The sequence below is a fragment of the Phyllostomus discolor genome, chromosome 7, assembly GCF_004126475.2.
Source record: "Phyllostomus discolor isolate MPI-MPIP mPhyDis1 chromosome 7, mPhyDis1.pri.v3, whole genome shotgun sequence".
In the NCBI taxonomy this organism is placed as follows: domain Eukaryota; kingdom Metazoa; phylum Chordata; class Mammalia; order Chiroptera; family Phyllostomidae; genus Phyllostomus; species Phyllostomus discolor.
Genome location: NC_040909.2, coordinates 5,849,212 through 5,877,118, shown reverse-complemented (window position 1 = coordinate 5,877,118; position 27,907 = coordinate 5,849,212). Strand labels below are relative to the sequence as shown.

At 58.4% G+C, this 27,907-nt stretch overlaps 1 protein-coding gene across 1 annotated transcript; it reads right to left on the bottom strand.

The window, feature by feature from the left end:
* Positions 1 to 3,043: 3,043 nt before the first annotated feature.
* ELP6 (elongator acetyltransferase complex subunit 6) lies at positions 3,044 to 13,921 on the bottom strand. Its single transcript, XM_028518833.2, has 7 exons — positions 13,446 to 13,921; positions 11,823 to 11,901; positions 10,709 to 10,779; positions 8,620 to 8,738; positions 7,023 to 7,224; positions 5,528 to 5,674; positions 3,044 to 4,346 (listed from the first exon to the last, which is right to left on the bottom strand). Exons 1-7 carry the CDS (start codon positions 13,497 to 13,499, stop codon positions 4,215 to 4,217), a joined length of 804 nt encoding a protein of 267 aa, XP_028374634.1. The 5' UTR covers positions 13,500 to 13,921; the 3' UTR covers positions 3,044 to 4,214.
* Positions 13,922 to 27,907: the final 13,986 nt, after the last annotated feature.

Genomic DNA, 27,907 nt, shown 5'->3' with positions numbered 1-27,907 from the left:
TATCCCTCTCGCGCTCAAACGGGCGAGGCCAGCACAGACAGAAGCCCACAGGCATCTCTGCTCTCAAAAGGAGGTGGTGTATTCCCTTAATAAACAGATCTCCATGAGATTGATTGTGAAGCCTTAACCAGCCTGACACAAGCAGCAGGCTCCAGAGCATGTGACAGACACCAGTGGGACGAGACTGTAGGAAGAACTCAGGGCCCCCAACAACAGAGAGAAGGAGGCGGGGGGAGTCCCTGGAACACGGTGATTCCCGTGCGACTCTCTCAGAAGACACACAGGAGACGGAGGGGCACTCCTTCTCCTGGCCTCCTCCGTGCTTGTTTTTTTTTAAAACTGACTTAATAATACGTATTTAAAAATTAAGAATTATTATATGAAAATGCTTCCTATTCCCTTAGAAACAAAAATTAGACAAAAAAAATTAAGAAGGTTGGTATCTTTATTTGCAGATGTTAACAATATCTTTAAAAAGGGAAAAAAATCTTAAATCTCAAGAATCTCAATCAGAAAATGTTACAAGCAATCTTTAGAAAACTACAGGATGTTGTAACTTTTTCAAAGTCAACTGCATGCCTATGTCAAAGGCACCGGGAAAAAAACAGGCGAGTCCTTGTCCAATGACAAACAGCATTTGAGAGACCGTGAAATTAACTTCTCCATTAGCTTTAATAGAACTATACAACTATAGCTTTAAGAAATGAGAGAAAGAGTCCCTGAATACTTTATAGACCGTGATACCATGCAGGTGGAATTCATCTGGACAAGTATGCACAATGCTTTTTTAAGACAGCAGACATCCACTAATCTTTCAATACCTATCAAGACAAATTTCAGAGAGGCTCAATTTTTAAAACTTTTCATATGAGTAAGTCAGAACTACATAAAGAACAAGGACTATTATTTTTCAGTACACACTGTTGGGCCACTGAGTTTTCAGCATGGAGACAAAGTACAATACGGTGACAAATTCTAAATGAGTCAACATCGAAGGTGTGTTTTAAAAATTATTGTAAGCTGGAACAAAACAACCAAGAACAGCCCCTTCCCACAGTAAGAAGAGAAGGACCTTTCTGAACCCTGAAGAACACGGCACCATCAGAGATAAAACAGGAACAGCCCAAGGTCTCCTTCCAGTGCTGTTGCTTCCCTGAATCACACATTCTCCCCATTCTCTGCTCCTCCAACTTAAAAAAAAAAAAGTGAGGGGGAAACAATGGCTCTTTCCTGTGACTTGAAGTGGTCTGATGGCCCTGTCCCCTCTCCACCAGCACCCTGAGCTCCTCCTCCCCCCTCCCCTCTCCACCAGGGCCCTGAGCTCCTGCTCTCCTCCCTCCCCTCTCCACCAGCACCCTGAGCTCCTCCTGCTCTCTCCCTCCCCCCGCTCCACGGCAGCAGGCGCCTTGAGGAGTGTCGTCTTTACAGCCCCTGCTGTGAGACAGGTGCTCTACAAACATTTCTTTAACTAATCCATATTTTTTTTAACTTTCTGGAGATAAAATAATTTTAAAAAGCCAGAATGCAGAAAAATATACACAAAGACAATGATAACACACCTTACTTTCCGAACTATTACAAGGAATTTATAAGGTTGGCACCAGATTCTAATTGGTGAGTGACTGAGCATGAAGAACAGATTCTGTGCACATGGGAAAGCAGAGGAAGTTGTAGCCTGGCTACCAACTGTCCGTTTTCACAGAACACTGCACTACTTTAAAGCCTGTAAAAACTGCCCTGGCTGGTGTGGCTCAGTGGATTGAGTGTGGGCTGCAAAGCAGAGGGTTGCCAGTTTGATTCCCAGTCAGGGCACATGCCTGGGTTGCAGGCCAGGTCTCCAGTTTGGGGCTTGTGAGAAGCAACCACACATTGATTTCTCTCTCCTCTCTCTAAAAATGAATAAACAAAATTTTTTTTAAAAAAGCATTTTAAAATCTGTAAAAGCTCAACACAGGTGGAGGAAAACCTGCTGCTCACTGTCCCCCGGTTCCCCTGTTCCAAAGAGCACCTGCTAACAGGTGAGGCCACCACCTGTGACCTCAGGGGTTCCACTCCAGGGAGCAGGCTCTGAATTCATCGTTCCTTACGGGTCATAGATCAGGTCCCCTCCCTGCTTTATTATTTTTTTAAAGACTTTATTTATTTTTAGAGAGAGGTGAAAGGAGGGAGAAAGAGGGAGAGAAACAGCAATTGGTTATCTCTTGTGCATCCCCACGTGGGGACCTGGCCCACAACCCAGGCACATGCCCTGACTGGGAATTGAACCGGCGACCCTTTGGTTTGCAGGCTGGTGCTCAATCCACTGAGCCACAGCAGCCATGGCTCCCTGCTTTATTCGCAGCGCTTCTCCCTGTCTAACTCTACATGCTACTTCTCAATTGTGTAGTCTCTGACCCCTCCACGGGAACGTCCCCTCCAGGGGGGAGGCCCCCGTTTCTGTCACTGTCCCGCCCTCGGTGCCCACAGCAGTCTGCCACCGAAGGTGCCGAGGGTTTGACGGGTGACGGAAGGTTCTGAGAAAACGCGTACTTGCCCCCACTCCCAAACTAAACTGAGGCATGGCATACAAAGCTCATAAAGCATAATTTATGACCACAAAAGCCAAAACCTGTGTGCCCAGAGACTCACAAGTAAAGCAGGATACGATGACACCATAAATGCCAAGCAGCCCTTCGACACTGGAAACTCAGCCCCGACGTGCGTAGGGGAAGGGAAGAGACACAACAGCAACGTTCGCACCAGGGACGCCGCTGTGAGGTGCCTTGCCCACCCGGAACGGGAGCGTGCGTGAGGCTTCTACAAACGCTGAAGCATTAATGAGAGAATCATCAGAGTCCTGGACGACTACCCTCTCTCAAGCCGCTCACACGCGCAGCTTCCGGATGTCCTGCCGGGTCTGCGGTGCTTGGAGGAGAAGAGCAGCCGCTGCCTCGGTGCAGAAACCGACGCAACAGCCTGACGGGGGCAGGGGTGACAGGCCGTCCCTTTCACAAGGACCGAAGTGCAAGGAGTTGATGTTAAAGAACCATCGAGGGTCCCCTAGTCCCTGCAAAGCGGTGTTTTGTTTTTTTCACTTTATTTTAAAAGTCAAATCCACTGTGACAAATTGACATACACTTTAAGGCAGCGGTGTCCGACCTGTGGCCTGTGGGCCACATGCAGCCCAGGGTGGCTGTGAATGCGGCCCAACACAGAATTGAAAATTTACTTAAAACTTTAGATTTTTTGGTGATTACATGTTACAGTTTATTTAACGTGTGGCCCAAGACAACCCTCCTCCTTCTGGTGTGGCGCAGAGGCCAGGAGGCTGGACACCCCTGGCGCCCACTCCGAGGAGACCCTGGCTGAGGGGTGAGTGTGGCCAGCTGGTCCCTCCCAGGTGACCAGGCAGGAGCGCACCTCCTGGGGTCTTCACGGGCGAGGGGGCCCCAGCTCTTCTCCAAGGCCCCACCCTGCCTGGTGGCAGGAACCCTGCTTACACCCTCCCCAAGGCCAGCAAACCCGGGCCCTACGTGGGGCCTCAGGTGGCCACCGCCAGGGTGCCAGGCCCTTGGTGGCCAGGCCCCCTCAGCATGTGGGCCAGGACCCACGGAGCCAGGAGGAGCCGAAGCTGAGAACTGGGGGTGGGGGGCCTGCCTCCCGTCCCCGTGAGGGTCAGCCAGCCAGTGTGGACTCAGAGCCAGGCCCCTGACCTGCAGCCTCGAGCGTCCACACCCGTCCAAGCCTCCCTCCCCACCGGACCGAGGGGGAAACACCTTCATGAGACGAAGGTGCAAGTTCAATGAGACGGTCCACGAAGCCCCCAAGTGGGCACTCACTTTACGCCAGCCACGGCTACCCCGCCTGACCCCAGGACGCCTGCTGCCCGGGACTGCCCCCAGCTGGCACGGTCACACCCGCCCTGACTCCGGGGCACAGCCACCAGCGACGGGCAGCGATGGGCAGCTGGGCTCAGGCATGTGTGCTAGGGGGGCTCCGAGGGGCCCCTCGCCCGGTCCGACGCCCCTCTCGGCAGAAGCACGGCTGCAGGTTCCTCGTGTGCGTCTGAACAAGGCCCGGGACGGAGGCGCTTGTCACAGCACCGCCCGGCCACCCCTGGGTGACAGGCCGTCCCAAAATGCAGACACGGAGGCGAAAACACGCATTCCTGCTCAGCTGTTCCGTCCCTCGCACCCGCCGCAGCCCACGGCAGCACGGCCTGCCCCGAGGTCCGCTCACAGGACGGCCGGAGACATGCCTCTGGCGAAGAAGGACACGCTCTTGTCCTGTATCTTGTACTGGAAAGTGAGGCTCCGGTCCCGCCGGGCGGCGGTGGGCGGGGACGGTCTCCGCCACAGGATCCTCAGCTGCGGGGACAGGGAGAGGGTGAGAGGGGGCCCCCACCGGCTCCAGCGCCCGCTCCACTGTGAGTGCTCCCTGACTGCTCCGTGACCTCCACTGGGGGCCTCCCTGAGGTCACGGCCGCCCACGCCAGGCAGCGATGGGACAGACTTCCGGAACGAAGCCGGTACAGCCAACTGACAATACAGGCTCCCCTCTGCTACGACAGGGATGTTACTGCAGTGACAGAGTGGGCCGTGGCATTATTCCACCGCAGCACAGGGAGAAAAGTCTCGCCAGAGGAAACTATTGGAATACTTCACGTGTCCTCCTGTGGTCCTGTCCCCACACTTGTGGCTCAGCCCTTGCTGGCGGCACTGGTTTTGGAAATCAGCGCCTCAGAATTTGCACGTTCAGTTCAGAGCCCAGGGAGGCCGGGCGCCTGGGGGACGTCTCGGCTGACCAGGACGCTCCGGGGAACCGCGGGGCCTCAGCGCCAGGCCACAGGCGCCCAGCAGAACTCACTCTCCTGTGCCGTGCCTCGAGCACCCCCACAGCACCTCCATGTTGCTTTATTTCTGCACTGGCCCCTGAATGACTCTGGGCCCAATCCCCTCCACTCTCAACGGGTCAAGAGTGGTTCATGTGAAGTTCACCTGGAAGCTGTGGAGGGGCTTTGGGGTGACTGCAAAAGGGAAGTTTCGGGAAGCAGAGAGCCACGGCAGCCCTCGGCAGGGGGACAACCTGACCTCCGCACCAGGGCAGGCCGTGCCGCACCTGTGCACTCACCCCGAACACCGTGGAGGGCACCGGCGGGGTGGTGGCAACCCTAGGTCTCGGTCTGGAAAGGAGCAGGGTCGCTCTGAACAGGTAGGCCCGCCGCCCTCCTGCCAAGGAGTCCTGCTGCTCAACGGTGGGGCCCCTGCACCCCACCCTGGACAGCTGTCCCCACCTGGTCACGCGTGGGCCCGCTGTGGAAGGCCCGCACGGGTGCACGGGGCTGGGCAGCCTCCGGGCCTGCTCTGACTCGCACTCCCACGACTTCTGCGCCTTCACTCCGAGCAGAAGGGACTCCCCAGGCGGACGAACCCTCGGCCTGGCACCGCCCCAGGACACCCCACGTGAGGTCAGGACTTGGGCACCAGCACGAGTGGCCCGTTGCCCAGCAGGACCCGGCCCCACCCCGCACACCAGCCCGTGCACGCACCTGCCCGTGCACGTCCCTGCAGAAGCCGGTGGCCAGGCCCTCGGCCCGCAGGATCAGGTGGCTCTGGTGACTGAGGCCATTCAACAGCACGTCGCTCTCCTCGTCCTCGGCATCTCCGCTGTCGTGCACGAGGGCCACGATGCTTCCCTGCGGCAGGGACACAGGACGGAGCCCGGCTCCTGACTGGGACGCAGGGCTGGGGCACCACTGGACACCCACTGCCCGCACACCTGACCTGGACTTCCAGCTCAAGCCCCTGAAGCCAAGCTCGGCCCGTGCTCCCCTGAACGTTACCGAGAGGGGTGCCCATTCCGTGGGCGCCGGCTCGCGCCCCCTACAGGGGACGCCGTGAGTAAGGAGTCCTTTCATGAGGCTCCTGCCCAGTTGCTAAGGAGAACGGAGGGGGTCTCTGTGGTCTGTTACGGGGCAACAGCCACCAAAACGGACTGTGTGTCAGGAAATGAAAAGTCCCGCCCACACAGCCGAGGGCAGGTCGCCCATGCCGTGCAGCGAACCGCAGGGACCCGTCACACCCGCGGGCACGGTCTCAGCTGCATGGTCTTTACATTGCTTCCTTCTCCTCTTCTGTTTAAAACTGCTCCAAGTCTTACCATGTCAACTAAAAGAAGTGTCTTCCCAAAAAGAGGATGGTCGTGGGCCACAGGGCAAGCTGAGCTCAGGCGGCCCCTTCACCCCCGCCCCGCCCTGGTGTTGAACTTGCCCTCCAGGCCCCTCCGTGCTGGCCGCAGCACCCTGGTTCCTGGCCCTGTGACCGCAGCCGCGACGGCCTCAGAAGCTGCCCAGACAGAGTCCGGGGGCACCTGCCTCTCGTGCCGCAGGAGCTCAGCACGCACTGCTGAGTGAACGCACCCGGCTGACTTGGCTCCTCTCCCCGCTCCGCACCCTCAGCCGGACCACACCAGGCCGACGTCTGTGGCCGCCACCTGCCGCCCTGCCGCTGGGGAGCAGCCGCGGTGGCCAGACGCTGCAGGCATCGCCAGCCTCATCTCACTTACCTCTCGCGGTCGGGTTTCTGGGAGGCTGACACCACAGCCATTTCTGCGTAGGCTGGCCCACGCTCACAGCTGGAATCTCTACTGCGGACAACCTCTACTTCTGCCCGATGGTTTGACAATAAGGTTACAACCTATACTGATGTTGCATCTCATTATGTCGCCTGATCTTTTACCCACGCCAGAGGGACAGTGACTTGCCCCAAAGGACACAGGCCACGTGGCAGGGCTGGAGCCGTGAGGCCGCACACGTGACTGGCCCGTCAGAGGCGGTGCTCGCCATCCCATCCATCCTGAGGGTGTGACTGTTTAGCAACGGCAAGTGGTGGGGAGCACGGTGGGGAGACCGACAGGCTTCAGGGCTGCCAGAGCAAAGCTCACACCCCACACACGCAAACCCAGAGACCACCGCACGCCAGCGAGGCCCAGACCCACCAGGCCGTGGGGTCCCAGGCGGGGGTCCGAGCGCCGCGCCTCAGTACCTGCAGCGAGCAGCACACGGTGGCCCGGCAATAGTGGATGAAGTCCAGCACGGCCACTGCCCCCACGCCCAGGCCCAGCAGCACGCTGAGGTCATCCACCAGCAGGACCGGGCTCCTCCAGGCAGCCTCCCTGCAGTCCACGGGCTCCAGGGCCTCCCGCACGAACTCGTACAGCGGCTGCAGGTTCCCGGCGCCGGCCTCCCTGGGGCACACACAGGGCGAAGGTCAGCAGACAGCTCCCTCCCCACAGACGCTTCTCTCAGATGGTGGACGGCCAGCATCCCAGGGAAGGGCTTGGGGAGGCAAAGAGCTGCATCGCAGTCCCCGGCCCCACGGAGCTCCCACCGGCTGGCCGGGGAAGGCAGGCACACGCACGTGAGCTGCACTGCAATTCGAGTGCTCCCTGTGGCCCAGCGGGCGCCCAGCGCTGTCCCACACACACGAGGACACGAGAGTGAACAGCTCCCCAGGCCCGTGAGGGACAGCCTCTCAGGCGAAGAGCGTAAGGTGCCTGGGAGATCAACGCGGAGAGGCAGGCGGGAGAGGCCTTCCCCGGAGGGCGTCAGGGGGCATTAAAAGCTAAACGGTGACCCAGGTGTCCGGGGGTGAGGGGCCTGGCGTGAGGGCTGCTGGCGTGCGCGACAGGTGCGGCTTGTGTCTGAACACGCTGTCCACCTGCCTCCGTGCCCCCGGTGCCGGCCGCTGGTAGCTGCTCCCCAGAAACGGACAGAGGCTCCAAAGGCCCCTGCCCCACCGCCCCAGGGCCCAGGGCTGAGCCCCCTAACAGCAAGGATGACAACCGCCCGCCCACACTGGGGTCAGCTGTCCCTCAGACAAGGACAGCAGACACAGAGACGCGAAGAGCTGTGGGCACCGGGCCAGGGCGCACGGCCCTCTGGCTCCTCACAGCCGCTCGGCCACCTCGGCCACCGCACAGAGCCGCGTCTGGTAGGGGGCGCGGGGACGGCTGCTGCACGCACCCCTCTGGGTGGAGGAGGCCAGCAGCCAGGCGGGGAGTTTGCTCAGAGCGACGTCTGCGGCTCAGATCGGAAAGGACGAGGCGGGAAGCCCGACCTCAGCAAGGCAGACCGGCCGGCAGCGCACGTTTTGTTAAAGGGCCAACGGCGAGGACAGTGTGTCAGGCTGGGGGGGCCCGTGCTCTCTGCCTCAACAGCTCCACTCTGCTGTGATACTGCAAACGGCCAGGGACAATATGCAAACAGGTGAGCATGGCCATTCCAATAAAACTCTACTTGTAAAAGCAGGTGGCCGGCCCCTGGCCTGCAGTTCGCCGACCCCGCGTCACGCTGAGAACAGAAGGGAGGAGTGCGCCGGGGCTCCAGGCCGGGGTGGGGACACGGACCGGCAGAGTGTGCCGCTCCACCACGTTGTTCTCAGTAGGTAACGCCCCCTTCGGCTCCGGGACAGCCATCCGTCCACCCCCTGGCCTGTGGCCAGAGCCAAGGGCTGCCCAGGAACGCTGCAACCCCAGACGGGCCTGACCCGGGGGCCAGCTCTGCCCTCCCTCCCACACGGCAACCCCCGCTGGCCCACCTGCCCCGTGAGCACCCCCGGGCCGGGCCGCAGGCTGACTGACCTGAGGAAGCCCAGCGGGTGCGGCTCCGCCTCAGCCCGGAGGACGACATCCACCGACGACTTGAGACCCTCCAGGAACACGAGCTGCCCGCGCTCCCGGGCCGAGGTCAGGCTGACGCCCTGGACACAGCGGGGAGGGCAGCGAGTTACCGCCCCTGTGGGGAGCCCACCGGGGCTGGGCTCCAGCTCAGAGGGTGCAGAATGCGCTCCAACCCCCGAGAGTGTGCCCCCCCGCCCCCCTCCCTGCAGGGCGGCCCTGTGTCTTCTCTGCCCGGGGCGTCCCTGGCCCACAATCCCCGTTCCGTTTCAGATGTGCATTTGCACTTATCATTTTTTTTAAATTCACATCTTTTCTTTATATATTTATTCTGTGATTAGCTAATACAGATTTTAACTTCCAACAGTAATATAGTTCCCTTTTCAAATGCACGTATTTTTTCTCTAGAGAGAGAAACACGTGGTTCCACTTATCTGTGCACTCAGTGGCTGATTCTGCAGGCACCCCGACTGGGGACCACCCCTGCAGCCCTGGTGTCTCAGGGCGGCGCCCCATCCAACTGAGCTACCTGGCCAGAGCCTAAATGCCGGTGTTTATAAAACTAAGCACACACTTAAAAACAGGAAGTAAATAACAATAAGAGGGTAGGAGAATGACAGTCTCTGTTGCAACCACTCGACTCTGCTGTTGGAGAGGGAAAGCGGCCACAGACAATTTATACACAAGTGGGTGTGGCTGTGTCCCAATAAAACTTTATTTACGAGACACAGGGGGTGCACGCTGCAGTGTGTCAACCCTTGCTCCAACCAGAGCTTCTCAACTGTGGTTCTTCTTGAACCACACAACTGAAAGTCTCTTGAGACACCTGATTAAAATGCAGATCCCTGAGTCCACTCCAGACCTCCAGAGCCGGAAATCTGGGGGTGAGCCCAAGAGTCTGTGCCTCAGCAAACACCCGGGGACGGCGACACAATCGGAGTGTGCGGCCACCGCTCCACCTGCGCCCCAGGCCAGGGCTCCCCTGCTCTCCTTCCCACCAGCACCCGCCACGATGCAGCAGCAGCAGCTCCAGCAGCCGCGCCTGGCCGAGGGAGAGACTCCCGATCATCACCTCCGCTCATGGTCATTGCCGTCCGCTCACGTACGCACCGTAAGCCACGGAGAGCGCGTGGAAGCGCACGGAGCACGACCCTCACTCTAGTACTCTGCGCACCCCGTACCTCGCACCCCACCCCCGCCGCGTGCGTGGAGGATGATTGCAGGGGAACAGGAGAGAAGCAGCCGATCTGGTCATGAGAGCACACGGCTCTCTCATCCGGACACACCAGTGCTAAGGCCACAGAGGGACATGATTCACAGACCCGGAAGGCAACCTGTGTCCCCAACACGACTGCCCTCCCTGCGCTCTCGCCGACCCCAACACGGGAAGTTCCTCCTTGTCTGCAAGCAAGGAGAAAGCGCCCACCTCCCCTCACCCTCCCACTGCTTTCTCTGCGTCAGAAAGAGGCAGCGACTTGGCCCAACAGCAGGACTGGCATTCCAAAGGTCACTGCTGATGGGCGACCAGGTGCCCTCCCTCGCTGCGGCGATGGCCCAGGCGAGGCCAGGAGTTTCACTAGCCTCTTGGCTGTCACATGCTGCCCGCCCTTCTCTGATGAGAGGAGGTGAAGGTGGCGAAAGGACCTCTCCCCACATCTGGGTCCCAAGCCCTAGGCTTAGGGAGAGACAGAGAGATGGGGGACCCACTCGGTGGCAGCCCAAACTGGGATCTCCAACCCAGCAGGACCAAGGTCAAAGCCATAAGGAGAACAAGAAAACCTTAACTGGTCCAGAACCAGTAGAGACGGGTTTGATTAATTAACAACAAAGCTGGTTCTATAAGCTCTCAATGAACAAAACACGAGTTAACGCTGCCTAATCCCTTCAGATAAAGAGCTCAGGATCCTACGATTTCCTTTGTCCCTCCCTCGCTAAGTTCTCCACAGCCCAAGCAGGGGAGCCCGGCCTGCGAGCACACCAGTGCGAGCACACCAGCGCGCACACGGCACACTCACTCACTCAGGACCTCCGTGCAGGGGTCTGAGGTACTCACCAGCTTCTGTCCCACGACGTTATAGTGACTGAAGGACTGGACAAGCGCCACAAAGCAGACTTTACAATTAGCTGGAAAACAGAACGAACTGACCTGGATGATCCCTCTGTTTATAACCAGCCTCGTGTATTTCATAGCCCCGAGAACAACAGCATTGCGGCCCAGAGGTCTTACCACCCAGTATACCCGACTAGATTCTAAGATGCAATTTTGGGGTTTTTTTGTTTGTTTTTAAGGTTTTTATTTATTCTGAGATGGAAAGGGAGGGAGGAAGAGGGAGAGGAACACTGATGTGTGAGAGATACATCAATTGGTTGCCCCTCACACGCCCCCCACTGGGGGCTGGCCTGTAACCCAGGCACGTGCCCTGACTGGGAATCGAACTGGTGACACCACCCCCACCCCTGTTCAAAGGCTGGCACTCAACCCACTGAGCCACACCAGCCAGGGCTATAGTTAATTTTTAAAACTGGCCCTATATCCAAGAGAATATAAAGGAAACACAAAGAAACTCTAACTACCTAACTAAACATAATTAATTCTAATAATTTATCTGTAGATTCTCCCGCTCTTTCTATGCTAATAATAACATCATCTACAAAAGAAAATAACTTTCCAAGTTGTAAATTACTGTGACTAACTGTGGCAAAGGTCACCCTCTGTCCTGGCCCGGCTCAGCTGGGCCTCAGGGAGAATCAACTGATACATGAGTCTTTTAGTTTTTCTTTTCCTTTAGCAGTTTTCTTCTCCTGAGCTATTTCCGTAGGTAAACTACAGTGACCACGCAGTCTTCTACCCTGCATTCTTCAGGAAGCACCTCCTGCAGGGGTCAAGTGTCAACGGGCTGAGATCTCAGATACCCAAGGGGGGCCGAGGAGGAGCAAGCAAACCGAAGGCCCCCAGAGGCCCCCAGAGCGGCAGAACTGGCTCAGTGGGGGGAGGGGGGAGGCAGGACAGGGAGCACATGCCGCCGCTCCTCCCCAGGACTGGGCAGTTACCTAATACACCCCAAGCCCCCGAATGGTGCATGCTCTCCCCTTCACTTCCTAACACAGGCTTTGTTTGTCTCCCTTGCCTTAGGTGTCTTTCACTGCAGCCTCAACCAGTCCCGTACCTTTGAGGTAGAAGGAGAGAAAGTGGTGCACGAGGAAACTGCCATCTGTCCCAGCGTCACACAGGAGGGTCAGTGTCCCCTGAAAGCCAAGAGGAACACGAACGGGTGAGTCAGACTCCCCGGAGAGAGGTCAGCTGACTGTGTAAACCTGGTTAACTGTGTCCAGCCTGATGTTTTGACACCTGAAGAGTATGTAGGTATGTATATGTGTGTACATCCATGTACACACACACACACACAAATACACCGAAACTACTAAAAAAGAAGCCAAAATTAGGGAAAACCCAACAATTACAGTGATCAGTATTAAACCGCTCATTATGGGCCCACATCTGATCCAGCCTCCTCCCCATTTCCAATTCCGACGTCAGTTCAGCCCCACAGGGTGGGAACGAGCAAGTGGCTGCTGACAGCGACCTGCAGGAACCAAGTCCGTGTGTCCCCCCCCCCCCCCCCCCCCCCCGCCCCATGGCCCTTCAGGCAGAGCTCTGATCGCTCTGATCACGGAGATCCCTGGAACGACCTCTAAAAATGGTCTCTGCAAGCCTGGCTGCCCTGATCTAGCCACCTCCAGTTTCGGGTCAGTGAACGGGGAAGGTCAAGATCAAGTGGTATTCTATGCTGTTGTGATTGCTTTCACTGATAAAACATAAAAGATCACACTATCAGACTTTGAGGGTTACCCCCCCTGATGTCATTTCCTGGTGCCCACTTTGACCCTCCTTTCCCTCACTCCGGCCCTGGGCCCCAGGCTGAGGGTTTCGGTGGTGCCAGTAGTTAATTGGCAAGGTCGCTAGCGCCACCTGCAGGCTTGGGCAGGCAAGAACTGCTGGGCAACTACAAAATCCACAAGGATCTATTTATTGAAAGCTCCAATTCGCCTGGCACTAAAGCTCCAATTCGCCTGGCACTACGGGCTTTTGGACCTGATGTCTTGGCTGCCTGGAGGAGTTAATCATTTCATTAGGAAGACAAAGGTTATGGAATAAACCAGATACGTTCCTGGGGGAGGTAAACCGTGGGCTGAAAGGTGAAAAATTTCGAGGTGCCCCAGAGTGCGGGAAGAAGAATGGAGAAAATTAGAGGGTGCCAAAGATGAACTTGGCACAACGCAACGCTGGCTGAGAGCAGCTTGGAAAAGCACTATTAGACACCGTGAGGAGGAAGAGTCAGAGGAGCACTGGCGTTCACGGCGACCGGCAGAGTGCTCGCGGGCCAGGGGGGACTCAGGACGGTAAAGAAGCGGTGAAGGGTGGAAAATCAAACTCGCCTCTCCTCTCCTCTCCGGCAACCTCCTCTGGGGGCCGGAACCCCCACTGCAGTGAGCACGCACAGGGCTCCCGGGGACACATTTGTGAGCGGAAACCACCCACACCTCTGGCATGGTTCCTAGGAACTTCCAAGGGCACACACGGCCTTCGAGAAGACGTGAGATGGTCCAGAAGCCCACCTTCCGCAGGTCCTAGTGTCCAGCCCAAGCCCCTGGTCTTCCCTCCCCGGACTACAACTCCCAGCCACAGTCCTGCCCACTGACGTCACGCTTTTCCGACAGGGCCGCGTGCACTTCACTCGGCAACGTGTTCCTCCGCTACGCTCCTGGGGCCCGCCCGCGGGACTAATTACCTGCTCCACGCTGTCAGGGCTGGTATTGAGGAGGTTATTGAGTTCTGGGAACATTCCGAGCACCGGGGACGAGCGTTCTGGACAAGGAACTAAAGCCCCCGCGGAGACGAGGGAGTACGGAGGGTAACACACAGCCCTCAGGTTCACGTGGAAGGAACGCGCGCGCTCGCAGCTTCGCTTCTGAGCGTCCCCGCAGCCAATCAGGAGGACGCCTCGGCCTGGCCGTACCGGCGCACGCGCGGTGACGCGTTTCCGGCCTCTGTTCTCAGGAGCGCTCGGTCGGGTGGCTCCCTACCGCTGCAAAAAGTTTGGTTCCTGCTCTGTGGCTCTGCAGCGTTTGAGCCCTCGCGGTGGCCCCCCTCGAGATCCCATGCAATCTTATCTCTTCTTCGTTCTCGAGAGCTCGTTCCCCGCAGCCGGACGGCAGTCCTGTCCGTTCCTGCACACGTACCTGTCGAGCTCATGCTGTGTGTCCCACAGTTACAGACCTAGAGGGGCCAAGATGCCCGCCCTTGCACAAAGCACAAAACAAACATGATAGGGAAATAACATATTGAAAAGTTCAATGGAGTAGGAGTAGGCTTCAGGATTAAAGAGGTTGTCAAGGAGACTCACTAAGAAAATGGGACCGAAGCGCACCCTGTGTGCCCCTCCTTGTACTAACCGTTCCCCCTTTCTGGAAAGCTCCATTTCCCAGATACTTAGCTGATGGAAAACCCCTCACATCCTTCAGGTCTTCGCTTAGATGTCTCTATCAGTGAAGGCTTCCCTGAGTATCTTACTTAAATCACAGACCTCTTCCTCAATACTTCTTTTTTCTTTTTTTAATTTTTGTTATTTATGATTACGTATTATTTTTCTCCCCAACATTCTTATTCTTTTCCCGTTTTTATTTTTCCCATGGGGGTTTTATCTAGTAGACCAAAGATGTCAAACTCATTTTCGCCAAGGGCCACATCAGCCTCATGGGTGCTTTCGAAGGGCAGAATGTAATTTGAAGACTGTATGAATGTAACTACTTCTTAACTAGGGGTAAGGAGCTCAATGCTGCAGCTGGGTAGAAACAAGGTGCTGGGCGGGATAAAACAAGGTGGAGGGCCAGATTCAGCCTGCGGGGGCCTTGTGTTTGCAGACCATATGTGTAGTTTTGTTCCAACCTAGTCAGCCTTAGATCCTTTCTCTCTAAAGTCAGTTTTTTAAATGTAAGATGATGACTATAATTCAAAAAAGGAAGTCTGCGGAGTATCTTTTGATGAACCGAAATTTAACAAGCTTTTCCTCTATTCTTTGAGCTCACTGAGTCTTCTTTCAGAAAGTTGTCCTTACCCCAAAATCATACGGATAGTCTAGATTTTCTCCAAATGTTGTGAGATTTTCCTTTTCACAAGTAAGCCTTTAATCCATCTGTGATTGATTTTCATGTGTGAACTAAGGGATACAGATCAATGTATCCCTTTTTGGAACTAGCATATTTCATTTAACCTGGTTATACTTTAATTGGTATTGTATTGACTCTTTAGATTGAGGAGGATAGGTATCTTTTAATATAAAATATTGACTCTTTCCCTATGTATCCATTTTCCTGCCAATGGTGATGGGTTAGTTTGAGTTTTGTCCTACCACAGAGGACACCCCCATCAGCACACACAGCCAGGCCGTTCAGAACAGATGTGCAAGAGGTTCTCTAGGTGTGTATCTGGAGTGGAATTGTGGGGTCATAGGCAAAGACAAATTTGCCATGAGGCTAATAAAGCTAATTTTTTATTTATAGCATTGTATTACTTCCCTTAAAGGGTATTGCTCTTTGACTTTGTATAAGCCTCAGATCCCCAAATACCTGAATTTTGCTCTCATCCTAAAACAGCCCAGGGCAGACAGAAAAATCAAACAGAGAGGGATTTGACGCAGGAAACTGGGTCAAAGGGTGTCGGAAGGACCGGAAGAACAAAAGGGAGAAGGCGATATTGCAGGGCAGTTAGGAAGCAGGGACTCCGGGCTGCAAGCCTGCAAAGTACGCCGGCCAGACTGCTCTCCCGCGGGCTTCCCGCTATTTTCCGCCAGGGAGACACTGGCAGCGGACTGGAAGGCAGGAAGAAGGAAGAAACCATCCTGCCTCTGCTTCCGGCAGCGTCCGCATCCGTGGGTGGCTGGGCTGCGGAGGTGCCGGGGAGTTTCAGACGCAGAAGCGCGGGAATGCAGGCTCCAACGGCAGCAAAGGCAGCACCAGTGCTTCCAGGGTCTGCACGGCTCCCAGCGTCCACGCTGTGTCCAGTCTTCTCACACCCTCCCCCCACCGGACCGCCAGCTCCTTTCCGTTTTCTTTCCAGGAGTTGGGCCTTCCAGTTCCATTTCCTTCCCTCCCCAGCAGGAACTGTGCCCTGGGACTCAGAGCTGGCTGGCAAGCTGCTGTGTCATCACTTTGTTCACCGCCTGGAAACAGCACTGTCTCTAAGGCATCCTCCCGGCCCCAGCGCACTCTTCAGCCCCGCTTCTCTGCTTCCGGTGCTGGTGTCCCCGGCTGCTCGCAGACCTTACAGGGCCCCGCTCCAGACTCTGTTGCACCGTAGTTTCCCTTTGCCTTCCTGTCTCGAACTTGATTGACTTTCCTCCAACTGCTGCCCGATACCTCCACCATCTGTGACAAGAGAGGTCTATAGTAGCCCCAAGTTGAAGGCGAATCCACAGAACCCCAAGACCCCAGCAAAACAAAACAAACAAACAAACAAAAGGCTGGAAGCAGCTTTGGGTACTCTCCAGCATGTCCACCAGAGGGCAGCAGGCACCAGCGAACGCTGCCCGGTTAACCCGCCCCTGATGTTCATCAAACACTGGCAAGGCAGCATTTGGCCAGGGTCCCGCTGGCTGACGGTCCTTAGCTCCCCTCTCTGGAAGCCCAGCAGTGGACCCCCTATGGGCTCTCCTGTTCCCGAGCCTGCCTCCCTCAGGAATGTTGCCAGCGCCCTCCCCGCTCCACGGCCCCCTCCCACTCAGAGTAAAAGCTGGAGTCCTCCCGTGGCCTCAGCAATCTGGTCCGCTACTGCTCTCCCGTTCACCCCCCCTCAGCCCCTTTGGGCCCCTTGCTGCTCCTCCAGGCCTCAGTTGCAACCACGCTTTGCGTGTCTGTAAGGCATTCCCTCCGCATGTCTGTCTGCCGAACTTGCTCCCTTGAACTCCTCCAAGGCTTTGCTCTGTGAGACCTTCCCTGAGCGCGGCCCACGTGGTGGACAGAGTCACACCACCCAGGTCCCCTTCCTAGAGGGTCTGAAGGAAGAGCAATCGCCAGACAACCTCCAGCTCTCAGTCCCCCCAGGGGCCCCCCACTGCCCAGAGCCTTCCCTGAGGTCACACGGCCCGGGGCATCCGGTGGCTGAATAGAGCAGGGGCCTCCACCTGCGACCGGCCTCTCTACCTCTCAGCTCAAGTTCTGCCCCTGCCCCATCTCATTTCCTCCCCCTTCCTTTCACAGGCCTTGACCCTGAACTCTACCCCGGCCTGTGCTTCCGGAGGACCTAACCTACTATCCCTACCCATTGCTCTCGGCTCCATTTTTCTCTGCAGAATTATCAACACCTAACACACACTCCAGTTTGCTGTCCCGCTGCCTCTCCTCACCAGCATGTAAGCCAGGAGAGGGTGGGGATTGTGTCTCTTTTCTTGTAAATGTACGCCCAGCACCTACGGGAGTGCCTGCGGTACGGCAGGCGCCAAGTAAATGTGATGGATGAATGAGTGAGCGAGTGGGACAAGGACTGTGGGTAGTTCGGTGCAGCTGGAGAAAGACATGCTTTCCAGAAGGCTGGAACGGATGAGGGAGGAGCGTCCTTAGCCTGGCCTGCCCAAACGCTGAGCCAAGATGAGGTCACGTATGGGGAAGAGAACCTGGGAGCACAGTGGGAGACGGAGGTGGGCGAGGCCTGGGCTGGCGCGGGCTGTCGAGGGGCAGGAGTGTGCGGGGCCAGGACAGCTGTGCCGAGGGCCGTCCAGAACAGCGCTCCTGCAGGACCCGCAACTGGGGTGCTCTTCTGTGGGCTTCCTCCCACTGGCCCAGGGTCAGCAGGAGTGCGGACTACCTGCGCCCCAGAGTGTCTGCTGAGCCTGCGCATTGGACGGCGGAGGAGGCTCTGCTCGTCCGCGAGGCTGGGCGCACAGAGGGGGTCGGAGCTGGGGAGCCTGCGCGGTGCCGTGACTGCGGGGGGGGGGGGGGGGGGGCGGGGGGGAGCATGCTAGCGAGGAGGCGGGAATGACCGGTCAGCGTGAGGTGTAGACAGGCCGTGGAGGTCACGGCGCGGCCCACCAGAAGGGGCTGAGCCAGGCCTGGCAGTGGGGGGGGGCGGGGGAGGGGGAGAGGAGAGATCTCACAAAGCCACGTGGGCTGGAGACTCTGGGGCGGGTGCAGGGCTGAGGGTGGGAAAGAGGCACCCACACCAACATGGGAGGGGGCAGGGGGCAGGCTGGGTCCGCACGGGATGTGTTTGAGGCTCCAGGGGACACGACGGTGGACGTGTCCTGTGGCCCCGCGTGGGAGGGAAACCAGGTGGGCATCGGTCGCTGCTCTGACCGAGAGGGAGGAGGGGCCAACGGCCTAGGGCTCCCCTGGGTCCCGGAGGAGCCTCGCAGGCCCCCTGCAGCCCCAGGAGGCTGGCTGAGCCCGGACGTGACTCCCCAGAGGTGGTTTACAGGAAGCATCACTCCTGGGGTACGTTCCAGAGGTTTCGACAAATGTGTAGCGACAGGGATCCGCCATGACAGCATCGTAACAGAACCGTTTCCCTGCCCTAGAAGTCCTCTGTGCTCTGTCTCTGGGCCCCTCCCTTTCTCCTGGCCCTTGGCCACCACTGACCTTCAAGCCGCTGGTTCCACAGTGTGGCTCTCCCAGAATGTCACATGGTTGGGCTCATATGGTGTGAAGCTTTTCAGACCGGCTTCTTCCACTCAGTGACACACACAGCAAAGGTTCTCCTGTGTCTTTTCATGGTTTGATGGCTCGTGTGTTTTTATCGCCGAGTCACGTTCCATCGTCTGGAGGCGCCACCGTTTATGTACCCACTCACCCACTGAAGGACACCTCGCTGGCTTCCGAGTGTCAGCACTTATGAACGAAGCTGCTACAAACATCTGCGTGCAGGTTTGGGTGTGGGCACGGGCTTGTCTCTCCTCTGGGTAAACGCCCTGCAGCCCAGTTGCCGGGTTGAAGGGGGGGAGTTTGGTTGGCCCGGTCAGAAATCACCCACCTGTCTCGGAGGCAGCTGTGCCATTTCGTGTTTCCGCCAGCAACGAATGAGAGTCAATGGAACCACTTTCTATTTTCTTTCCAGAGAGTTCCTTGCTAGTGCATAGACATGCAACTGGTTTTTGTCTTTGGACCTCCTATCCGGCACCCTCGCCCAGCTCATGTTTTGCTCTGTTTTGCCTGTACTCCGTGGGGTTTCCATGTGCCAGCACAGGTCCTCTGTGAGCGTGGCTATAGTGCTTCCTGTTTGACCTGGGTGCTTCTCGCTTTCTTCTCTGGCCTAGTCGCGCTGGCTAGAACTCCCGGTAAAGTGCAGCGTCGGCACGTCCGTGCGCAGCCCACACCTCCGTCAGCTGGCTGGTTACCTAGCCGGGGTCTTCTCCCAGGTCGTGGCCACCGCCCCACACCGCCCCTTCCGAAGCCGTCCCCAGTCCTATCGTCCTTCTCGTGTTAGGTCAAGTCACCCTCGGCTTCTCGCTCCCGCTCATCCCGCCGGTGAAACCGGCTGTCTCAGCCTTCAAGACGCACCGAGAATCCAGCCAGCGGCCCCACCAGCTCCTCAGCCATCAGTCCACCCCGAGCCCCCAGCACTGGAGGCTCCTGGCCGGTCGTCCTGCCCCGGCCTCAGCCCAGCGGCCCTGTCAGAACTGAGTCAGGCAGCGCCCCCACCCCCACCCCCTGCTAAGACCCCTCCCATGGCCCTGCTACACTCTGAGAAAAGCCGAGGCCCTTACAGTTTCCCGCCTTGTTCTCTGTGCTTTCCACAATAAAACATCTTGATAGAAATGACTTGTACACGAATGTTCATAACAGCTTCCTTTGTAACAGGTGAAAAGTGGAACAAGTCAACTGTCCACCCACTGGTGAACAGATAAACTGGAATACTCATCAATTAAAAGACCAAAGTACCGATGCGTTCGACATTCAAAACCATTATGCCGCGCAAAGGAAGTCTTATCCCAAAGTGTTCAGACTGTGACTTCACTGATAAGATGTCCTGGAGCAGGCAAACCCGACCAACGGTGGGACGACCTCAGCCTCGGCACCCTCTTGGAGCACGGGGCCCGCCTCCCAGGCTGGGCGGGCAGCCTCCCGGCCTTGGGGAGTGGCCCCGGAGAGGTCATGGCCTCTCTCTGAGCCTCAGCTGCCCCCAGTGCAAATTCCCATGGAGGCAGGCACGGTGGCTGTGTGCTCCCTCCCACCCTGACAGCCCGGGACCTGTGCCCCCCCCACCCCGTGTGAGCTGCACCCACCTCGGGGATCCCATGCCAGGCTGCCGGTGGCTCAGGCCTCCGTGGCAGGGGCGGGCGGGGCAGACCCCTGGGCCCTGGAGCTGGGGCATCAGGCAGACCTGCATGGGGCTGGGTGCTAAGGACCAACCAGAGGTGAGCAGGGGGGACCTCTGTGGTTCCCCAAAGCACAGGGCGAGGAGGGTGAGGGGTCCCGCGGGCCCTCCTCACCGTTTGTTCCCGGCTCTGGGGCTCTGCGAGCCGGTGAACTCGCAGCCCTGAGAATAAAAGCCCCTTGTCCGGAGTTCTAAGCCCTAATCCTCTTACGTGTCCCCGGCGGAAAGCGGAGCCGTGCCAGCTGGGCTGCTCTGATTTCCCTGCCAGCCGTCCCCTGTCCCACACTCCGGTGCCAACCCCGTCCAATCCATCGCACAGGGCTGGCGCCCCAGCCAACGCACTGCACAACTGAATGTCATCGCCACTCAGGGCTCTGACGACCAAGGGGTCCAGCTGTGCGCTCTGGGCCGGGCTGGAGACCCCAGGGAGGTCTGAGCGCCCCCTGGAGACCTACCAGCCGGTTCAGAGTCCCAACGAGGCCCAGTGCAGCCGGGCCCCAGGGTGTGACCCCCGCCCCCAGGAGCCCAGACTGCTCCTCAATCGATAAGGGGCCTTGCCGGGGTGGTGACAGGGTCTCCCTGGGCTCAGCCGCCCCCCAGGAAGCACACACAGAGGGAGCCCCAGCTCTCAGCAGCGCCTGACGGGGTCCCAGTGGGACTTCTGGGCAGGGTCTCCCCGTCTGAGGCGCGAGGGCCAGACGCCAGACCCTCCAGCCAGGAGGAAGCAGCCCAGCACTGGGCCAGAGGGCTGGGGCCCTGGAGAGTGAGGGGAGGTGCCCAGGTGCCTGGGGCCGGAGGGGCGGGCAGGCCCTTTCGGGGGGAAGGGGCGGCAGCCGGGGAGCGGACAGGAGCGGTGCTCCGAGGCTCAGGGGAAAGCGGGTGGCCGCGCACGGCTCTGAAACGCAAACCTCAGGGAAGGCCTGGGCACCCCCCTGGGGGGGGTACACGTGCCCCAGGGGGCCAGGACTTCAGGAAGCCGGGTGACAGATGGGGCACACGTGAGCACTGTAAAACCCATCCTTTACCATGAAAGCAAACAACCAGGGAGTCTCGTCCAATTTGAAAGAGGAAACGAGACTTCCCAGAACTGAGTGTGTGGGGAAACACTTCCCACTCGGCTGGCCACCCCTAGGCCGGGCAGGGCGGGACAGGATGGGGGCTGCGTTTGGGCGGGCCGTCGAGGCCAACCCAGCCCACCAGACCAGGCCTCCTGCCGCCAAGGCCGCGTGGGGAGCCAGGTGACGGGCACCAATCCGCAAGCAGGTGTTTCCACGCTACAGTGAGGGTGGAGTCAGAACGCTGTGTGCGCCCTCCTCGGTCCGGGACAAAGGTTGGGGGCGTGCCGCCGTGCGTGTGCTGCGAGCCCGGTGGGGGGGAGGGCCCCGCAGAGGGCCGCAGTCTGTGGGCAGGGGAGCTGGGAGCCGAGCCGAGGGCGGGAGAGTCACGCAGCACACCAGAAGGCAGCCGAGTGGTGGTGAGGGCGGGGGAGGCCAAACACCGTGATGAGCAGGCACGCAGGGCGTGGACCCTGGCCTGCTTCGGGGTGTCCGGTGCTGCCGACTGCTCTGGGGCGGCTGGGACAGGCGTGCAGGCGGGGCCCCTCCTGACTGGGGGTGGCAGGTTCACCCTCGTCGGGTCCCAGAGCCAACTGGACCCAGGGATTCCACGTGGGAGAAGCAAGGCCAGGTGCCGGCCTAACACCGGTGCCCCACAAGCTCCAAAGGGAAAACCCAGGCAGGCGGGGCTGCCTCCCCTCTCCCTCTCTCCTGAGCACCCCACCCTGCTGCCCTAGACCCACCCAGTGGGGACCTGCACATCACTGAGCCACCACCAGGCCGCACACTCTCAGCTGAGGACCAGCAGCCCTTTCCCCAGCGCTCCCCAGGTGGCTCCTTCCCAGGGTCCTTTGCAGGCTCCCCCTCTGCCCCCAGGCCTGGGGGCCCACAGGGTTCTGCTGCCGGTGTCCTGGGCTGCAGAATAGTGCATCCCTCTGCAGGGCATCTGCTGAGGGATGGCCCTCACAGCCCTGGCCCCTGCGGGGACCCTGCCTGGCACCCCCCCCCCCACTCCACGCTCCTGGTGGGGCTCCAGGGTCTCAGCCCAACACTCGGCGACTCCCCACTGTGCCCCGCACTCGCCCTCCCCGCCCTCCCCAGCCCGGCTCCCGCGTTCATTCATTCATTCATTCATTCATTCTTCCACCGCTCCTTCGACCCACACGGAGGCACTTCTCCTGGGCCCGCGGGAAACACCCAAGGAAGACGGGCACTTCGCCATGAAAAAACGGAAAATAGCGTGACACCCAAAGGATACATTTCTAAAACAGAAATTTCAAAGTAATTTCCCCTGAAGGATGAATAAAAGCGTAAAGATTCTGCCTCGGTGAAGATGTTGAACAGAGAGATAAGAAGGTTGAGAGGTAAGAAATAGTCTGGGAAAAACGGTGGAAATACCCTGTTAAATAGTGCATGACCCTGGCACCGTACACTCTGTTAAAAAAGTAAAATACACAAAAAGAAAATCACAAACGGGTGAGATTGTTGTAATTGTGTACCTGAGAGCAATGTGACTTAGTTTTTTTTCTTAAGAAAATGTACTTTTTTTTTTTGCTTTTTTTTTTTTTTGGTGTGGCTCCGTGGACTGAGTGCCAGCCTGTGAACCAAAGGGTCAACAGTTCGATTCCCAGTCAGGGCACGTGCCTGGGTTGCAGGCCAGGTCCCCCGTAGGGGGCATGTGAGAGGCAACCACACAGTGATGTTTCTCTCCCTCTCTTTCTCCCTCCCTTCCCTTCTCTCTAAAAATAAGTAAATAAAATCTTTAAATTTTTTTTTAAAAAAGAAAGAAAAATGTACTTTTTATGAACCCGATTAGCGCCGAGAGCGGGGGGAGATAAAAAGGAACGCTGGTCGGGGGTGAGGTCCGGCCCCGCGGCTCTGGGAGGCCGCGTCTCCTCGCTTCAGGCCCCTCCTTCTGAGAAGCAGGAGCCAGAACCACACACACCTGAGAGAGGCCCTGAGCCTCAGGTGAGAGGATGCCGTGAGCACCGAGCAGAGTACCTGGCCCAGGGGCAGCTGTTATTCGGTTTCATTGATAAAGCCTTGCAGAATCGCGGGTGCCCAGGAAGGAGCATCCTGCTCACCCAAGGGTGCAGCAGAAGCCTCCCAAGCGTCCCCACCGAGCCCGAGTCCCCACACGCTCCCGTCTGCAAAGGTGGCGGAGAGAGAAGGCACCGTGTGCTTCCGGCTCAGCGGCAGCCTTGGCCAACCCCACGGGGAGGTCTGAAGCTAAAACGGTCCGTCCCGGGCACCTGGTGTTGGGCCCAGGCGGCCAGGTGCTTTCTCCCCGCTCCATGGACCAGCCATGGGATGGGGGCCACCCGGGGAAGGGTGACCTCAGGCAAGGCGGCTCTGGGAGGCCGGGGCAGTGCGCGAGGGGCCGACGGGGCTGATGGCTGTAGACCACTTGCTCCTTCCTTGGGGGATGTGGGCGGTGGTCCCAGCACACCACACAGGTGGGCACCGTGCTGCAGGTGGGCTGGGAGGACTGTCAGGGCCAGGCCTTGTGGAGGGGAGGGCGAGATGACAGGCAGGGGCTGGGGCAGGGCGGGGGGTTGCAGGAGAAGACAAGAGAAGCTGGGCCAGCCAGGGCTGGAGCGTGGTTGGGAGGTGGGGCCGTGTGAGCCCTGCGTCAGCCTGGAGCGCTGCTGCTGACGGCTGGGAAAGTCACCTAGCACCCAGGAAGCAGCAGCAGAGCGGGTTTCGCTGACTAAGACGAAGCGCCGCCCGCCCATCGGCAGCTGGCTGCCGGCACCACTAGCCCTGCGTGCTGGGACCCGCGCAGCCGGATAGATGCCAGGTGACAGCCAGGCTCTGGGCCGAGGGCTGCCTTCCGAGGGGCACACTCAGCAAACGCACAGATGACACAGACACGGACAGTTAGCGCCCATGGGCCCTGGAGCACGGAGCTGGGGCTCGGAATGAACTTGGCAGGTTAGAAACACGGAGCTCCGCTCTCACGGGGGCTGGCCGGGTGCAGCACGAGGGCCCCGACCCCAATGAACCGCTGGCGCCCTTACGCCCCCAGGGAAGCAGCCCAGGGACCATGCGGCTGGCAGCTCAGGGCAACTCGACAGAGGGGTGCAGGGCCTGGGCCCTGGGAACACAGCAGTGAGGCCCCCGGACCCAGGCACGAGGGGAACTCAGGACCGAGGGACGTGCCTGCCGAGAGCCCATCTCCCCTTCTAGGCCACACGTGGACCCCTCAGTCCCTTTCCCAAATGGCCCCAAACCCGCCTCCCCAGCCCCCTTCCCTGGGCATAGGGTCTCAAAGGCCACAGGGTGTGAATTGAGCTGAGATATGGGGACCCAGATGCCCCCCCCCCCGCACCGTGCGCATTCCTGAAGCACCTCCCTCACCTTGAACGTGGAGCAGGGCGTGAAAGGAAAGGGGGCCAGGCTGCAGGGCCGCCCCCCGGCCCCACTGTGTTCTGGGGCGCAGCCCTGAGTCCGAGAATTCTACAGGCAAGCCCAGCCTTCCACACCACAGGGAGGTTTTGTGGGTCCAAGGAGGGGTGTGATTGCTCAGTAGTTGGTGCGAATAGTAACTTGCAAACATTCATTCCTGGCCCGGTGGATGCTGGGGAGGACGGGCCTGGGGCAGTGGCCCCTCGGGGTCGCACCTGCAGTATGGAGACCCCTTCTGGGGCCACCCAGGGTGTGCTGAGTAGAGCCCCCAGGACACTGAGGGGCCAGGAGAGCTGTTGTGGGAGGGACGGCTGAGACACTGGAGGCCCTCCAGCCGGGGAAGTGAGTGAAGGGTGGGGAACAGCATCCAGGGTGTCTCTGGTCCCCAGGGACCATCAGACTGAAAAGGGGACGGAACAATCCACTCTGAGTGCTCAGCAGGTGGAACGCAGACCAGGAGTGACTGGGGAGGGGGAGGGGGAGGTGCAACAGAGAAACGGCCATCTGACACGTCGGTGGGGGAGGCGGCGAAGAATAGAAGGGGAAAGGGCGGACCTGCTGAAAGACGTCCCCGGTACAAGGCTCGTGGTCTTCGGGGATCTGGTAGAAGTAATCGAAACCCCAACTGGAGGACCAGAAGCAGCTGGGAATCATATCCTTCCCACCCCAGGGTCGCCCCGGGGCCGCCCCGGGTCTGACTGGTGACAGGCAGGTTGCCTGCCTCTCCCAGACAAGGCCCCTCGGGCCTTGCCATCAAGCATCTGAAAACCCTTCCCATTCTCCAGGAAGGGTAAACGGAGGCAATGAGCCGGGAAGTCAGGGCATCCTGGGCAACCCAGCTCATCTCCCTTGGTGGGCCACGCTCACGTCGGATTTTCGGACTTTCGTGGCTTTGTTAGGGTCTCTGGGGGTGTCTGACAACTCTCGTGTGGACCGGAGCGTGCCCCCGAGCCAGGGCCTGTGCCTGGCGCTCGGCAGGGCCCGGGCAGCCACGGGAGACGGACGGAGGCCTTTTTCCTGTGGGAACTCGCTCCTGTTGCCAGCGCAGTGAGGAACAGAGCTGTGTCACTTGGCTCTCTGAGGGTCACTCCTGGCAACTCTGCTCCGCCTGGTAGTGACACCGGGCAGGGACCCAGTCTCCCCGCGGGTTTCTGCTCCTCCGTTTGCAGAACAAGGGTGAGCTCCTGGCCCGGGATCGGCCGACCAGGAAGCCTGCTGTGCCCCTTGAGCGGGCGACGCGGCAGCCAGAGTAAAGACGAGCGCGGAGCGGGGCGCCCCCTCCCGCAGGACCGGCCCAATTAGGGCAGTTCCCAGCGGCGGCGGCTCTGGCCGGCCCTCAAAGCCAGCGCGCGGGCAGGCAGCCGCAGGCTATGTGGGTTGACGAGGGCAGCGCGGGGGCCTCGGGAGTCCTAAGCGAGCTCTAAGCGAGTGCACGCAGTGCCAGGGGAGCAGCAGGCCAGCTCCCGCTCTTCTGCAGGGCAGGCGTGGCGGCGGGGTGCTGGCGCCAGAGCGCCCAGCAACACGGGGGCGGAGCCAAAGACAGGGCCCGCCTTTGTGACCTCCTGGAACCTCTGCCCAGGCTCCCCCCCCACCACCACCGGGCACCCCAAAGACGGGGCGTCACTGGAGGTCCAGATGTGGGTTCACTCCACAGGCTCCCCAAAATACACCCCGAAGATGACTCAGCCCTATTCTAGGCCCAGGGCCATGGACGCAAACAAGAAACTGCCTTGTTCTCAGAGAGCTAGAGTCTTCTTTTCGTCCATCCGTCCATCCATCCATCCATCCTTCCATCCATCCATCCTTCCATCCATCCATCCATCCATCCATCTATCTAACAAAAACTGCCACCCACCTACCTGCTGTGCCCAGGGGCCACAGTTGTGAATATGACGGGACCTCTGTTCTCAAAAACCTATATTCTAAGTAGGTCGGACAGAAAGCAGGGGACCCAATCATGAAAAACCAGAGGCAACAGTGTGGCATCAGCCTGGACTGGGTTCGAATCCCGGCTCTGACTCTGCTGCTGCCCAGGAGGAGCCTTTCCGGCCTCTGGGCCTCGGCTTCCTTCTCCGGAAAGTGGGGGTAACGCGAGTACCACCGTGTTACTAGAGAAGTACAAAAGAGAGGAAAACTACAGATCAATCTCTCTCATGAACACATAGACGCAAAACCCTCAACAAAATGTGAGCGAAGTGAATCCAACAATGTGTTAAAAGAATTATATACCACGACCGAGTGGCATTTACCCAGGTGTGCAAAGCTGGGTCAGCATTCAGAAATCAGTTACCGTAATCCACCACATCAACTGACGATCACACTAATACAGAAAAAACCCTTGACAAAATCCAACACCCATTCATGATTTAAAAAAAAAAAACACCTCTCAGTTAACTACGAATAAAGAACATTCTCAACTTAGCAAAGATGATCTACAAAAACACAAATGAAACTACAGCTAACACCTCGTGTAATGCAGAGAAACTTGAAGCTTTCCCGTGAAGATCAGGAAGAAGGCCAGGAGGTCCTCTCCTGCTTTTCTTTTTTCTTTTTCTTTTTTTTTTTTAAGATTTTATTTATTTATTTTCAGAGAGGTAAGGGAGGGAGAAAGAGAGAGAGAGAAACATCAATGTGCGGTTGCTGGGGGTCATGGCCTGCACCCCAGGCACGTGCCCTGACTGGGAATCGAACCTGTGACACTTGGGTTCGCAGCCCACCCTCAATCCACTGAGCTACGCCAGCCAGGGCTCTCCTGCATTTCCATGACAGTGTTGTACTGGGAGTCCCTGCTGGTTCAACAGGGCGAGAAAAGAGAGTACAAGGCACACAGATCAGGAAGGAAAGCATGACACTGTCTGTTGGCGGAGGTCACGACCAGCTATCGATGTAGAAAACCTGAACGATTCAACAACAACGACAGCCAACCCAGCGACTAATGGGCGGTGACAGCAAGGCTGCAGAGTGCAAGGCTAGCACGCCAAACTCAACCGCTTTCCTGCGTGTTAACAGGGGACAAGTAGAATTTGAAATCAAAACCAAAATGCTATTATTGACACTAGCACCCAAAGGGGAAGAAGACTCGGGTATAAATCTCAGCACGTGTGCACAGGAGCTGCATGAGGACAACTATGAAGTCCTGATGTGAGCGATCAGAGGGGAGCAAGTACACGGAGAGACGGTCCACGCCCACGGTCGGTCGGGAAGATCCGATGCTGCCCAGGCGTCAGTACTCCCCGGCATGTGGCGTGTTCTGCAGAGGCCCTGCGATCCCAGCAGCAGGTAGTTTATAGATCTCCACAAACCCATCCCAGCGCTCCCTCGGAAAGGCCGAAAACCCGGAGCGGCTAACACCGCACTGCTGAAGTGCGGATTCGGAGGGCAGACTTCCAGACTTAGGATAAAGCTGCAAGAATCCAGATGCTGT

What these genes read in the sequence shown, in the direction of transcription:
- ELP6 (XM_028518833.2), bottom strand. Translation starts at nt 13,499, where the DNA reads ATGTTCCCAGAACTCAATAACCTCCTCAATACCAGCCCTGACAGCGTG. An exon ending in GCCCTGACAGCGTGGAGCAG is followed by an intron (nt 11,902 to 13,445) that starts GTAATTAGTCCC and finishes CTTGGCTTTCAG; the next exon opens with GGGACACTGACCCTCCTGTG. An exon ending in CACCCGCTGGGCTTCCTCAG is followed by an intron (nt 7,225 to 8,619) that starts GTCAGTCAGCCT and finishes TGTGTGCCCCAG; the next exon opens with GGAGGCCGGCGCCGGGAACC.